The sequence below is a fragment of the Oncorhynchus mykiss genome, chromosome 4 (genome assembly GCF_057628025.1).
Source record: "Oncorhynchus mykiss isolate SJ-2025 chromosome 4, ASM5762802v1, whole genome shotgun sequence".
NCBI lineage: Eukaryota > Metazoa > Chordata > Actinopteri > Salmoniformes > Salmonidae > Oncorhynchus > Oncorhynchus mykiss.
In genome coordinates this window covers 25,004,221-25,018,223 of record NC_143025.1, presented here as the reverse complement: position 1 = coordinate 25,018,223, position 14,003 = coordinate 25,004,221, and the positions used below count along the sequence as shown (strand labels likewise).

At 44.5% G+C, this 14,003-nt stretch overlaps 1 protein-coding gene across 1 annotated transcript in view; it reads left to right on the top strand.

The window, feature by feature from the left end:
- LOC110522764 (voltage-dependent R-type calcium channel subunit alpha-1E) overlaps positions 1 to 14,003 on the top strand; it is a 110,621-nt gene that overhangs the window by 76,579 nt on the left and 20,039 nt on the right. The window contains exons 19-30 of the mRNA XM_090231594.1: positions 1,862 to 2,746; positions 2,967 to 3,205; positions 3,339 to 3,450; positions 4,531 to 4,660; positions 6,121 to 6,180; positions 6,487 to 6,593; positions 6,799 to 6,810; positions 10,592 to 10,688; positions 11,885 to 12,045; positions 12,204 to 12,341; positions 12,470 to 12,671; positions 13,228 to 13,392. Coding sequence (XP_090087720.1) covers positions 1,862 to 2,746; positions 2,967 to 3,205; positions 3,339 to 3,450; positions 4,531 to 4,660; positions 6,121 to 6,180; positions 6,487 to 6,593; positions 6,799 to 6,810; positions 10,592 to 10,688; positions 11,885 to 12,045; positions 12,204 to 12,341; positions 12,470 to 12,671; positions 13,228 to 13,392 — 2,308 coding nt within the window. The remainder of the gene's footprint in view (positions 1 to 1,861; positions 2,747 to 2,966; positions 3,206 to 3,338; positions 3,451 to 4,530; positions 4,661 to 6,120; positions 6,181 to 6,486; positions 6,594 to 6,798; positions 6,811 to 10,591; positions 10,689 to 11,884; positions 12,046 to 12,203; positions 12,342 to 12,469; positions 12,672 to 13,227; positions 13,393 to 14,003) is intronic.

Sequence of the window (14,003 nt, the reverse complement as noted above, 5' to 3'; positions counted from 1 at the left end):
AGATAGGGACACACTATGCTGGCAAGATGGGGACACACTATGCTGGCAAGATGGGGACACACTATGCTGGCAAGATGGGGATACACTATGCTGGCAAGATGGCGCTGACTGACATGGTAGCTCTGCTTCTAGCTCCATAGAGATATAGTGTGCATGTTGAAAATGAACAGCATATTGCATGGGCATTCAAACCACATGAGCGGAAAAAGGCATTTTTAAACGTTTGATGGTTAAAAATGTTGGTCTCATGCTGTGCAGCATTTGTTCTCCTTGGCATTACGTTAGTACAGCAGGAGTAGATGTTAGCGGAACTTTGGTGGATGCTACAAATATAACCAGTTCTATTCATTGCTTTGTGCAGAATTAACAACGTAAATATTTGTCTAGATTCATCCAGTTTGAGGTGTAGGGATGGATCTGTGATTTTTGCAGGGTCCCTTAATATAAACCTTCTGACATATTGAGGGTCAGGCACTTGTCGAATCACATTGATGAGATTTAAATAACATAGAGTATCCCGGCGTCTGTGTTTGGAGAAGAGTCTTGAACTTTGGTTGTATTGCATCATGTCTGTGTTGTTTGGGGTGAAATGTTGTGACCGTCTATCTTCCTGGGGCTCTTGCACAACTGACTTTCAGAGCATGATGATGATGATGTTGACGAAGTGAAAAGGGTTGTAGCTTGTCTGTGACTTCTGCCCTTTGGGGAGCAGAGGGTGCATGTCTCTCTCTGACCAGCATGACCAATGACAATGTGACCCTGGCACAACTTTGGGGACGAGAGCTGCGCGCATAATGCAAACTGACATGTTTGCTTTGCCTAAACAATCTGTCTTTGCTATGTTTGTGCCAATGAAGGCCATTTCTGTGTTTTATTCCTGTACCATACTGTATCTCTGAATGTCTTTAACTTGTCGTACTTCCTGAATTTGTTATATGTTGCACCTGTTGATGTTAATGTTGTTCTCATTGTTCTAATACTGCTACCATCCTGTTTGTCATGTTGTGCTTTGCTTTCCTCGAGGCACACGCCAAAACATTTAGGCATCATTCATTTGGTTGAATAATTCATAAGGATTTTACTACCTGGTAAAACAGAGAATAATGATTGTGTCTATACAGAAATACAGTAGACGTACATACTGATACTGTCTATTCAAATTGACAATGGCCTCTGTAGAGTCTTGCGTTTTGGACTGTGTCTCAGGCTCTGTTTTGTCTCTGCTCACAAAAGCACTAATGTCTTGTTTTCAACCAATCGCTTATTGATAACACGGACCACACAAGAGTACAAGTAATAGTAAGTATTAACACTGTCTGTTCATTTCAATTTCAAAACAAACTGCCTGATTTTCTTAACTGGGTAAATCTTCTATTCTCATTTAGTGCATTCCTTGTTTTACTTCCAGAATCTTACAGTATTTGGCTCTGCATTTTATATCAGTTCCACATCTCCCACTTTCATTATACTTTAGTTATTATAACTTCCTAGTTACATTTTGCTTAATTTACCACACAACATCTTCATTGATCCAGTAAATTGTTTTCCCTTATAAATGCTTAATAAAAATTCTGGATCTTATTTACCAAGCTCTGAAAATCAGACTAGATTGCCTTTTCTCGAATGTGTTCCAACTGCTCACTGGTTTTGTACTAATGTTTTATTTATAAGTGTATGTTTCACAAACATTTTTATACAAGCTTGCATAAGGAATTCAAAAGCAATTCTTACACATTTTGGAATTGGTTTCAAATGAAGAATAACACTTGCAGAATTCAGTGTATATCACTGCTATAGACAAGTACTGTGTTGCTATCTCCCTTACTACTCATCCTGACAGTGTTGTTGTCCTCTCTCCCAGCAGGAGGAGGAGACCCTACCTGTATAGGAAAAGAGCGATACACAGGAGCCGGCCTGCCTACTCTCTGGAGGAGGCTGAGAGCCTCGCCGAAGGGCCCCCATGCCCGCCACTGAATTCCTCTAACTCTTTCATGTCCAGGAGGGAGAGGAGTAGACGGATGACCATGTCTGTGTGGGAGCAGAGAACCAGCCAACTGCGCAGGCACCGGCAGATGTCCAGCCGAGAGATTCTCTTCAGCAACCCCAGTGAGGAGCAGGAAGCGCCCCCTGGCTGTCCCCACCACCTCAAAGCAACAGGCACACCCACAGGCAGCCTGAAGCTGGCTGATCCCACGGCTGACCCTAAGGACTTCACAGCTAAGCCCCCAAAGCCCATGGAGATGCCCCTAGAGGAACCAGCCCTGTCCATGGGTGTCCCTGAGCCCCACTTATCCAGCCCTTTACCAGAGCCACCCGATCCCACTGACACGCCCCTGCCTGACCCCCCCACGTCCACAGCTGTGTTCATACCGGAGCCTACAGAATCTGAGCCATGCCCAGAGGGCAAGCGTGGCATCCCCAACCACTGCCACCAAGGCTTCAATGGCCGCAGGAGCCCCTGGTTGAATGGGGAGAGAAGGCAGAGAGCGGTGCGTAAGTTCCGCCCTCCTGCTGGTGACACCCTGACCACTGACATGGAAGGCATGAGGCTCAGGAGGCCACAGGGCACAGGGCATTGTGAGGCTCAGGCTGGGGCCAGAGGCCTGGACTCACCTCAGGCGGAGGGCAGCAGTCGCTCTGTCAGCATGGAGAGGAAGACCCCAGAGGACCCAGTGGAGGAGGTGAGGAAAGACGGTAACAAGGAAGAAACCAGCCAACCTTCCAAGACCAGGGAGGCTGAACACAGGTGAGGAAGAGCTCACACTGATGTACAGCTAGCTCTATTAATTCAATGCATAGTAGACTGTTTGTATAGTATTCTGTAGACTTTGTTTGTAAAGTGTTAATAGTCAGTATTCTCCAATTGTCAATGTATCAGACTTCAGGGTGCCCTAAATACAACAAATCCCCAGTGAATCCAGACTCAGAGTCTGGATGTTGTTCCTTGTCCCTCTGCTCTTCCACAGACAGAGGGACCATGATCAGACTGGGGGTCCTGAGCTGCAGAACAGGGAGGAGGGTCTACAGTCAGATCCACCCACCCTGCAGCCATCTCAGGCTGCAGTTCTGGCGCTACCAGAGGGCCCCACAGGAGACAGTGAGACCGATAGCAATGCCACCACTCTGAACCAGTCCCCTCTGAGTTCCAGTATCGTCATCGAGGTGACCGATGTCCAGTTGTCACTAGAGCTCACCCCCATCACAGGTAACACCATCAAGGGTGTCCTTATTTTACATTCAGTGTACTCTAATCACATTCCATAGTTCTGCTGAGAGGTGTAATATCACAGCATGGTACCACAATCAGAGTAGCCACCCACATTATCCACCTCTTCCAGGCAACAGTAAAGATGTGGAGGCGTCCAAGCCTGAGAAGAACGAGGAAGAGGTGGCCAACCCAGTCAATACTGTCACACCTGACAGTATGTTCATCTTCAAACCTGACAATCCGTAAGTCTCCCTCTGCTCTTCTCTGCTCCTCCTATTACATCATCCTAATGCCATCCTCCCTTCCATCATTCTAACACACTCATCCCTAGCGTCATCCTAATACCATCATCCCTACCGTCACCCTAACACCATCATCCCTGCCCTTATCCTAACACCCTCATCCCTATCGTCATCCTAACACCCTCATCCCTACCATCATCCTAACACCATCATACTTACCGGCATCCTAACACCATCATCCCTACCCTTATCCTAACACCCTCATCCCTCCGTCATCCTAACACCCTCATTCCTACCGTCATCCTAACACCATCATATCTACCATCATCCTAACACCCTCATCCTAACACCCTCATCCCTACCGTCATTCTAACACCCTCATCCCTACCATCATCCTAACACCCTCATCCCTACCGTCATCCTAACACCATCATCCCTACCCTTATCCTAACACCCTCATCCCTCCGTCATCCTAACACCCTCATCCCTACCGTCATCCTAACACCATCATATCTACCATCATCCTAACATCCTCATCCCCACCATCATCCTAACACCATCATCCCCACCATCATCCTAACACCCTCATCCTTACCGTCATCCTAACACCCTCATCCCTACTGTCATCCTAACACCATCATCCCTACCGTCATCCTAACACCATCATCCCTACCGTAATCCTAACACCCTCATCCCTACTTTAAACCTTACACCCTCATCCCTACCATCATCCTGACACATCATCCCTACCATCATCCTAACACCCTCATCCCTATCGTCATCCTAACACCCTCATCCCTACCGTCATCCTAACACCCTCATCCCTACCGTCATCCTAACACCACCATCCCTCCCATCATCCTAACACCATCATCCTAACACCATCATCCCTACCAGCATCTTAAAACCATCATCCTCACCATCATCATAAACCCTCATCCTCACCATCATCTTAAAACCCCCATCCTCACCATCAAACACAGGCATGATAGAGGTAGACACAACACCCATTTCAGTCCTGCTCTGTCAGCTGTCTCTGTTTCTCAGTCAGAGTGGTTGTGTCCTCTGTTCCATCTCTAGGATCCGCCGGGCCTGTCACTATGTGGTGAACCTGCGTTACTTTGAGATGTGCATCCTGCTGGTGATCGCTGCCAGCAGTATCGCCCTCGCTGCAGAGGACCCCGTTTCAGCCACCTCCGACTGGAACAAAGTAAGAGCCAGTCTGGTCACTGGGCTTTACATGGACTCAACAGATGGCTGTTTTCCTCTCTGACCTTGAGCCTCATTGTTCTAACAGTCCTTCTCCACAATGGTGGTTAGGCTATTGTCTTTGACGTGTGATTGCTTTTGTTTGGCTTAGTTTCCCTGTGCTGTACTATCTTCCCACAGCATACCGTGAGTGCAAGCGCACACTCGTGACGGGGATTGTGTCTGCGTCTGTGCTTGACGCTGTCTCTGAGTATCGCTGATCTCACAGGGGGATAGCAATATTAGAGTTGTCACTCTCTGCTCACACTGAAGAGCCAGATAGAGGAGGGTGATGGGGGGTATAGAATTATCACATCACACTCCCTACTCCCACCTCTGGTTTAGGCTCTTCATACGACTACAAATCAGACAGATAGCACAAACCGTGTCAATCTAGTACAATCTGGAATTCTGCAGCATTTCTATTGGCGATGCCATTGTTTTGTACTTCGTTGCAGACGTTCCTTGAGGTAAAAAACAAATCATTGGGAATGTGTGCCTGGGGTCTCATATCAGGCCCTGTCCTAGCTGAGCAGCTGGAAGACTGAAAGAAAACATTACGTTAATTGCTTTGTGAAGGTCTCCCATGGTGACTTGATGGGGTGGGGCTTCTCTGGATGTTGCTGATTGATGCAAATCGAGTTGGGAATGCAATGGGCCTGGTGACACGCTAAGAAGCTAATCAAAGCAGAAATCCATCAGCGGAGAAGGGCTCCACTTGAAAGCATCATCTTCCAAAGTCTGAAATAGAAATAGAATTCCCTCCGGTTCAACTTAATCAGTGTGACCATTATAGAGAGAAGTTGGTTTCCTAAAAGGGCAATATGTCCCCAGTTCAGCGGTGAAGAACAGATGCAACACATTAAGCAGAAGCTCTCAGTCTCTCTCTCTGATCTGTCTCTCTCTCTGTCTCTCTCGGATCAGTTTCTATCTGATCTGTCTCTCTCTGATCTGTCTCGATCTGTCTCTCTCCGATCTGTCTCTCTCTGATCTGTCTCGCTCTGATCAGTTTCTCTCTGATCTGTCTCTCTCTGATCTGTCTCGATCTGTCTCTCTCTGATCTGTCTCTCTCTGATCTGTCTCGCTCTGATCAGTTTCTCTCTGATCTGTTTCGCTCTGATCTGTCTCTCTCTGATCAGTTTCTCTCTGATCAGTTTCTCTCTGATCTGTCTTGCTCTGATCTGTCTCTCTCTGATCAGTTTCTCTCTGATCAGTTTCTCTCTGATCAGTTTCTCTCTGATCTGTCTCTCTCTGATCTGTCTCTCTCTGATCTGTCTCTCTCTGATCTGTCTCTCTCTGATCTCTCTCTCTCTCTGATCTCCTCTAATGTTAATGGCAAGGAATGAAATGTTCTTCCTCATCCCCTGGAGTCCAGTTTTGTAATGGATGTGTTAATTTTGTTGTCTACTTTTTACCCCACAGGTTTTGCGTTACTTTGACTACGTGTTCACAGGTGTCTTTACCTTTGAAATGATAATAAAGGTGAGTTATAGAACAAGTTAATAGAACAAAAATACAGTATTCTTAATTCAATCAGCAAGGATCCTGTATTAAAACATTACCAAATGATGTCATATTGACATGCTATAGGTCATACCATACGGTAGCAGAGTCAGTTGAATTGGACAGAAGGTACATGAACATGTTTGGCATAAACTGTTAGTCCCAAGAACATGTAATGTCAGATAGACAGAATATATTGTATTTAGCTAATTAACAGTGAGGCAAATGCAAATATTTAGCACAGTTCTGTTTTCAAATCATTTAACAAGATGTATTTTTTGACAGATGATAGACCAGGGCTTGATTCTCCATGACGGCTCCTACTTCCGGGACCTGTGGAACATTCTAGACTTTATCGTGGTGGTCGGAGCTCTGGTTGCCTTCGCCCTCACGTGAGTCATGTGACCTTGCATAGTTTATAACTTCCTGTGTAGTGTACATTACCAGTGTATACTGCCACTGTAGTATAGCACTGTGTTTCACTCCGTTTTGTGATATACATGTTTTTTCCATCCTGAGATATACATGTTCAGCATCTGTGTTTTTCTCTCTGTCGTCCTCTGCTCCTGTGGATTGTGTTTGCTGTGGGACTGCCAGGAATGTGCTGGGGTAAACACTTTCTTCACTTCCTTTCCTTCTGCTCTCTTCAACAGGATTCTATGTGTCCTCTATAGTTCATTACATAGAGTGCCAACACAAAGTATTCATGGGGCAGCAGGTTACCTAGTGGTTAGAGCGTTGGGCCAGTAACTGAAAGGTTGCTAGATCGAATTCCCGAGCTGACAAGGTAAAAATCTGTCATTCTGCCCCTGAACAAGGCAGTTAACCCACTGTTCCTCGGCCGTCATTGTAAATAAGAATTTGTTCTTAACTGACTTGCCTAGTTAAATAAAGGTTAAATATATATATACAGTGCCTTGCGAAAGTATTCGTCCCCCTTGAACTTTGCGACCTTTTGCCACATTTCAGGCTTCAAACATAAAGATATAAAACTGTATTTTTTTGTGAAGAATCAACAACAAGTGGGACACAATCATGAAGTGGAACGACATTTATTGGATATTTCAAACTTTGTTAACAACTCAAAAACTGAAAAATTGGGCGTGCAAAATTATTCAGCCCCTTTACTTTCAGTGCAGCAAACTCTCTCCAGAAGTTCAGTGAGGATCTCTGAATGATCCAATGTTGACCTAAATGACTAATGATGATAAATACAATCCACCTGTGTGTAATCAAGTCTCCGTATAAATGCACCTGCACTGTGATAGTCTCAGAGGTCCGTCAAAAGCGCAGAGAGCATCATGAAGAACAAGGAACACACCAGGCAGGTCCGAGATACTGTTGTGAAGAAGTTTAAAGCCGGATTTGGATACAAAAAGATTTCCCAAGCTTTAAACATCCCAAGGAGCACTGTGCAAGCGATAATATTGAAATGGAAGGAGTATCAGACCACTGCAAATCTACCAAGACCTGGCCGTCCCTCTAAACTTTCAGCTCATACAAGGAGAAGACTGATCAGAGATGCAGCCAAGAGGCCCATGATCACTCTGGATGAACTGCAGAGATCTACAGCTGAGGTGGGAGACTCTGTCCATAGGACAACAATCAGGTGTATATTGCACAAATCTGGCCTTTATGGAAGAGTGGCAAGAAGAAAGCCATTTCTTAAAGATATCCATACAAAGTGTTGTTTAAAGTTTGCCACAAGCCACCTGGGAGACACACCAAACATGTGGAAGAAGGTGCTCTGGTCAGATGAAACCAAAATTGAACTTTTTGGCAACAATGCAAAACGTTATGTTTGGCGTAAAAGCAACACTCTGAACACACCATCCCCACTGTCAAACATGGTGGTGGCAGCATCATGGTTTGGGCCTGCTTTTCTTCAGCAGGGACAGGGAAGATGGTTAAAATTGATGGGAAGATGGATGGAGCCAAATACAGGACCATTCTGGAAGAAAACCTGATGGAGTCTGCAAAAGACCTGAGACTGGGACGGAGATTTGTCTTCCAACAAGACAATGATCCAAAACATAAAGCAAAATCTACAATGGAAGGGTTCAAAAATAAACATATCCAGGTGTTAGAATGGCCAAGTCAAAGTCCAGACCTGAATCCAATCGAGAATCTGTGGAAAGAACTGAAAACTGCTGTTCACAAATGCTCTCCATCCAAACTCACTGAGCTCGAGCTGTTTTGCAAGGAGGAATGGGACAAAATTTCAGTCTCTCGATGTGCAAAACTGATAGAGACATACCCCAAGCGACTTACAGCTGTAATCGCAGCAAAAGGTGGCGCTACAAAGTATTAACTTAAGGGGGCTGAATCATTTTGCACGCCCAATTTTTCAGTTTTTGATTTGTTAAAAAAGTTTAAAATATCCAATAAATGTCGTTCCACTTCATGATTGTGTCCCACTTGTTGTTGATTCTTCACAAAACAATACAGTTTTATATCTTTGTTTGAAGCCTGAAATGTGGCAAAAGGTCGCAAAGTTCAAGGGGGCCGAATACTTTCGCAAGGCACTGTATATATATATTTTTAAATACCCATTGACAACATTTTTCTCACCCACAATAACCCATAAGATATAAATACAAAAATATAAAATTTACATAGGTATTCACACCCCTTTGCTAGGACACTACAAACTGAGTTCAGATGCATCCAATTTCCTTAGATCATCCTTTAGATTCCACTACAACTTTAGTGGAATTCACCTGTGGCCAAATCAATTGTTTGGATATGATTTAGAAAGAAATACACCTGCTCTTTCCATGACATAGACTGACCAGGTGAAAGCTATTGATATCACTTGTTCAATCCACTAAATCCATACAACCAAAGCAATGCTTGTTAAATCCACTTCAATCAGTTTAGATGAAGGGAATGAGACATGTTAAAGAATGATTTTTAAGCCTTGAGACAATTGAGACATGGATTGTGTATGTGTACCATTCAGAGGGTGAATGGGCAAGACAAAATATTTAAGTGCCTTTGAATGGGGTATGGTAGTAGGTGATAGGCACACTGGTTTGAGGGTGTCAAGAACTGCAATGCTGCTGGTTTTTCACACTCAGCAGTTTCCTGTGTGCATCAAGAATGGTCCACCACCCAAAGAACATCCAGCCAACTGTGGGAAGCATTGGAGTCAACATGGGCTAGCATCCCTGTGGAACGCTTTTGATTGTCCATGCCCTGATGAATTTAGGCTGTTCTGTGTGCAAAAGAGTGTGCAAATTAATATTAGTGAGGTGTTCCCGATGTTTTGTACACTCAGTGTAAGGTCCCACAGTTGACAGTGTATGTCAGAGAAGAGACTATACCATGAAGTCCAATGAACTGATATAGAATTGTGATGAGGCAAATATCTGGGGAAGGGTTTTAAAAAATCTAAAGTGTTGAAAGTTTCCATGAGCACAGTGGTCTCCAACATTGGGAAATGAAAAAAATATGCAACTACCCAGACTCTGCCAAGAGCTGGCCGTCAGACCAAATTGAGCAACCTGGCAAAAACGTAACTATTTGGCCTGAATGCAAAGCGCATAGTTGGAGGAAACCAGGCACAGCTCATCACCCTCTAACACCATCCCCACCGTGAGGCATGGGGGTGTCATCATGCTTTTGAGCAGCAGGAACTGGGAGACTAGTCAGGATAAAGAGAACAATGAATGGGTCCAAATACAGGCAAATCCTTGATGAGAACCTGCTTCAGAGTGTAAATGACCTTAAACTGTGGTGAAGATTTACATTCCAACAGGACAATGACCCCAAGCATACAGCCAATGCAATGCTGTTATTGCTTCAGAACAAGAATGTGAGACATTGAATTGCCCAGCCAAAGCCCAGACTTGAATCCCATCTAACTTACCAGAGCTTGAGAAAATCTGCAAGGATTCCCGATGTGCAAAGCTGATACAGCATACCCAAGACGACTCAATGCTATAATCGCTGCCAAACATGCTTCTACAAAGTATTGACTCAGGGGTGGGAATAATTTACTGTAATAGCGACTAAATCACATTAGCTCATGTTAGCTCAACCGTCCCGCGAGGGGGACACCGATCCTGTAGAGGATTTATGTAAATGAGATATTTCTGTGTTGAATTTTCAATAAATTAGTCAACATTTCTAAAACATGTTTTTACTTGGTCATTATGAGGTATTTTGTGTAGATGGGTGAGAAAAATCAATTTTGAATTCAGGCTGTAACAGAACAACATGTGGAATAAGTCAAGGGGTAATGAATACTTTCTGAAGGCACCGTACATGTATCTTTCTAATCAAAAATGCAAAGCACAGTAATACCTCTCCTGTAATAAGTAACATGGTTAGCTCAGTGTTAAAGTGAGTTCAACAGGTTCTTCATTCTACGTGTGTCTACTTGTAGAAATAATAAAGGACGGGACATCAAAACCATCAAGTCTCTTCGGGTGCTGCGCGTCCTGAGGCCCCTGAAGACCATCAAGAGACTACCGAAACTCAAGGTAACCCTTTTCTCAGAGATTACTTCCCATGTTAACCGTGCCTCTGTAACGGATGTGAAACGGCTAGCTTAGTTAGCGGTGCGCGCTAAATAGCGTTTCAATCGGTGACGTCACTTGCTCTGAGACCTTGAAGTAGTAGTTCCCCTTGCTCTGCAAGGGCCGTGGCTTTTGTGTAGTGATGGGTAACGATGCTTCGTGGGTGACTGTTGTTGATGTGTGCAGAGGGTCCCTGGTTCGCGCCCGGGTATGGGCGAGGGGACGGTCTAAAGTTATACTGTTACACCTCCTCCAGTCTGAGGGATAGACTACATACGAGATATATCAAGGTGTTCAAAGGTGAGGTAATGTTTATGTGTGGTATGATGGTATCAGGTGAGGGCAGAAGCCACTGTTAAACAGGTGGTGATGACTTTACATCCATTTAGTCACACCTGTTTCCACAAGAGGGTTTCCATGAAGCAGAGAATCAGTCAGAGAGAAGATTAGGGGATAAACCTGAGCGTTTGATCATGAAAACATTTAGTCACAAATTGATTTCCCAAACCTCACACATCCAATTTCTGCTGTGGGGAAGAGTGTCTCTGTCAAACCTGGAGGAAATGAGTCAGACTGATAACTTTGTGAGTGTACCAGGACGGTCGTCAGTCAGGTGCTACCAGAACAACTGCAATCAATAGACCTGATTATCCTGAGACTGTAAAGTGAAATAAAGATCTACAGAATAATACAATCCTCTTCCAGTCAGTCATGTCACAACAACAGTTTGGGATCATTTTGGACAATTATATGCTATTTATACCACTTGAGTTAGAAGTCACCCTCAACAAATCAGACACTATAGATGTAAGATCTTAATTTGAGCCAGTTTGCTACAGCAGGAAACTAATCCTGCAGCAACAGGAAATGTTAATTATTATGTGGATTACAATGAATTACATTTTTTGTAGTGGTTGCTAAATTCTTCATTAGAGAAAATCAAGTCTGAAATTTCAAAGTGTAAATTACAAACTTCAGAAGCCTTTTCAAATCTCAAATAAACTACATGTTTTAAATATCCTCCTGCAACAGGTTGATCAAATTAAGATCCTACATCGGTAACTGTACGAAAGATAAACCCCTACAGTTTTAGCGTATGTCTGACTTTTTTGTTGTTGTTAATTGCCCTCCCTCATCCTTCATCCTCTGTCTGTGTGTAGGCAGTGTTTGACTGTGTGGTGACCTCTCTGAAGAACGTCTTCAACATCCTCATCGTCTACAAGCTCTTCATGTTCATTTTCGCTGTCATCGCTGTGCAGCTGTTCAAGGGGAAGTTCTTCTACTGCACTGACGGATCCAAAGACACAGAGAAGGACTGCCAGTAGGTGTCTGCTGAGCTGCCTGCATAGGGCCTTATAGAACACTAACATAGTTGAAGTGGATGGAGACCTATTGGAGACCTACAGTATTGTCATGTTTTCTAGTTTCTTTGTCCACTGAATGTCCATTGTACACTGTGTGTCTGTCTCGTCCGATCAGGGGCTTCTACATCAACTATGAGAAAGACAAGCAGGAGGTGAAGAGGAGGGAGTGGAGGAGACATGACTTTCACTATGACAATATAGTCTGGGCCCTACTCACTCTGTTCACCGTCTCCACTGGGGAAGGCTGGCCACAGTAAGTCTCACTCTCCATACACACTACACACTATATCATAACTGTACATAGGCTAGACTGAAATATACTTCAGAATGTCAGTGTGGGTGTCCAGTGCTGAGCAGAGTGTGATCTGTGTGTCTGTCCAGGGTCCTGCAGCACTCTGTGGATGTGACAGAGGAGGACAGAGGACCCAGCCAGGGCAACAGGATGGAGATGTCCATCTTCTATGTCATCTACTTTGTGGTCTTCCCCTTCTTTTTCGTCAACATATTTGTGGCTCTCATCATCATCACCTTCCAGGAGCAGGGAGACAAGATGATGGAGGAGTGCAGCTTGGAGAAGAATGAGGTGATTGAGTCAACACACACAAGCATGCGCGCACGCACGCACGCACGCACGCACGCACACACACACACACACACACACACACACACACTTTACACAGAATCCTCAACCAAATGAAATGTAACAGACATTCAATTTGAAATGTAGAATTTCCAGTGGTACCATACAATACACCAGCTCAGTGTAAGTGTTAGTGATCTGGTTTGCTGGTAGAATGTAGCAAACGCATCAAAATGACGCCGTCTGTGCATTTAGACTTAACTTGCTCGGTCTTGACAGGTGATTATGTAGAGGAGCACACTGATTCATGGAAAACACTAGGTAAATATACAGGAATAGTGAGAGTTCCCCTCCAGACACAAAGTCTCTCCCACCAGGTATCCCTCAGCCGACACTGACCAGAATGTTCCCAGCAGTCCACATAGCAATGTGTCTACTTCAAGGATCAACTATAAGGACTTTCCCAGAGCTAGCTGCTACATACTGTACTTAATCCCAGGCTATTTCCTGCACAACAAACTGTTGTTCAACTTTCTTTCTTGTGTGTTTTCCCTTACAGAGGGCTTGCATTGACTTTGCCATAAGTGCCAAACCCCTGACCCGCTACATGCCTCAGAACAGACAAACGTTCCAGTACCGCCTCTGGCACTTTGTGGTCTCCCCCTCCTTTGAGTACACCGTGCTGGCCATGATTGCACTCAACACCATTGTCCTGATGATGAAGGTGTGGATAATGATCGTATACAAACAGTACATTCATTTACACCTTGTTCATTATCTCTAATGTACAACCTGACCCATATGCTGAACTAATCCCATTTATAAAGCCTAATAGCAGTCCCTGTGGTGCAGAAGGTATTATGGAGCCTGTTGCTGTACCTCAGGGGTGTCAAACATCTGGCCTGCAAGGGGGGGGGGACTACATTTAGCAAATTATCTAGAGGACCAGCTTTTGCAGATTTTGACGCCGAGGAAATATAACCAATTTTCAGTGCGCCCCTCCGGGCCTCGTTGAAGACCGAATTTGGCCATCGTGGCAAAATGTATTTGACACCTCTGCTGTAGCTGATTGGGTTGTAAGATGCATGTCCCTCTACCCTGTGCTGGGCTCTAGCTAACGGTCTGGGTTTTTTCCATCCCGTGAGCATTTCATTTATTCAGAGAAAAAGCCTTCGGTCAGACAGAGGGAGAGAGCCATCAGACAGAGCAGAGGATGACTCAGCCTTTATTAAATATTGATCTATATCCACCTGCTAGTATTTAACATGCCCTCATTAACTCTGCCTGTACAACTCAGATGAATTACTCCTTTTAGCCTCAGCTCTGCTCAATGTT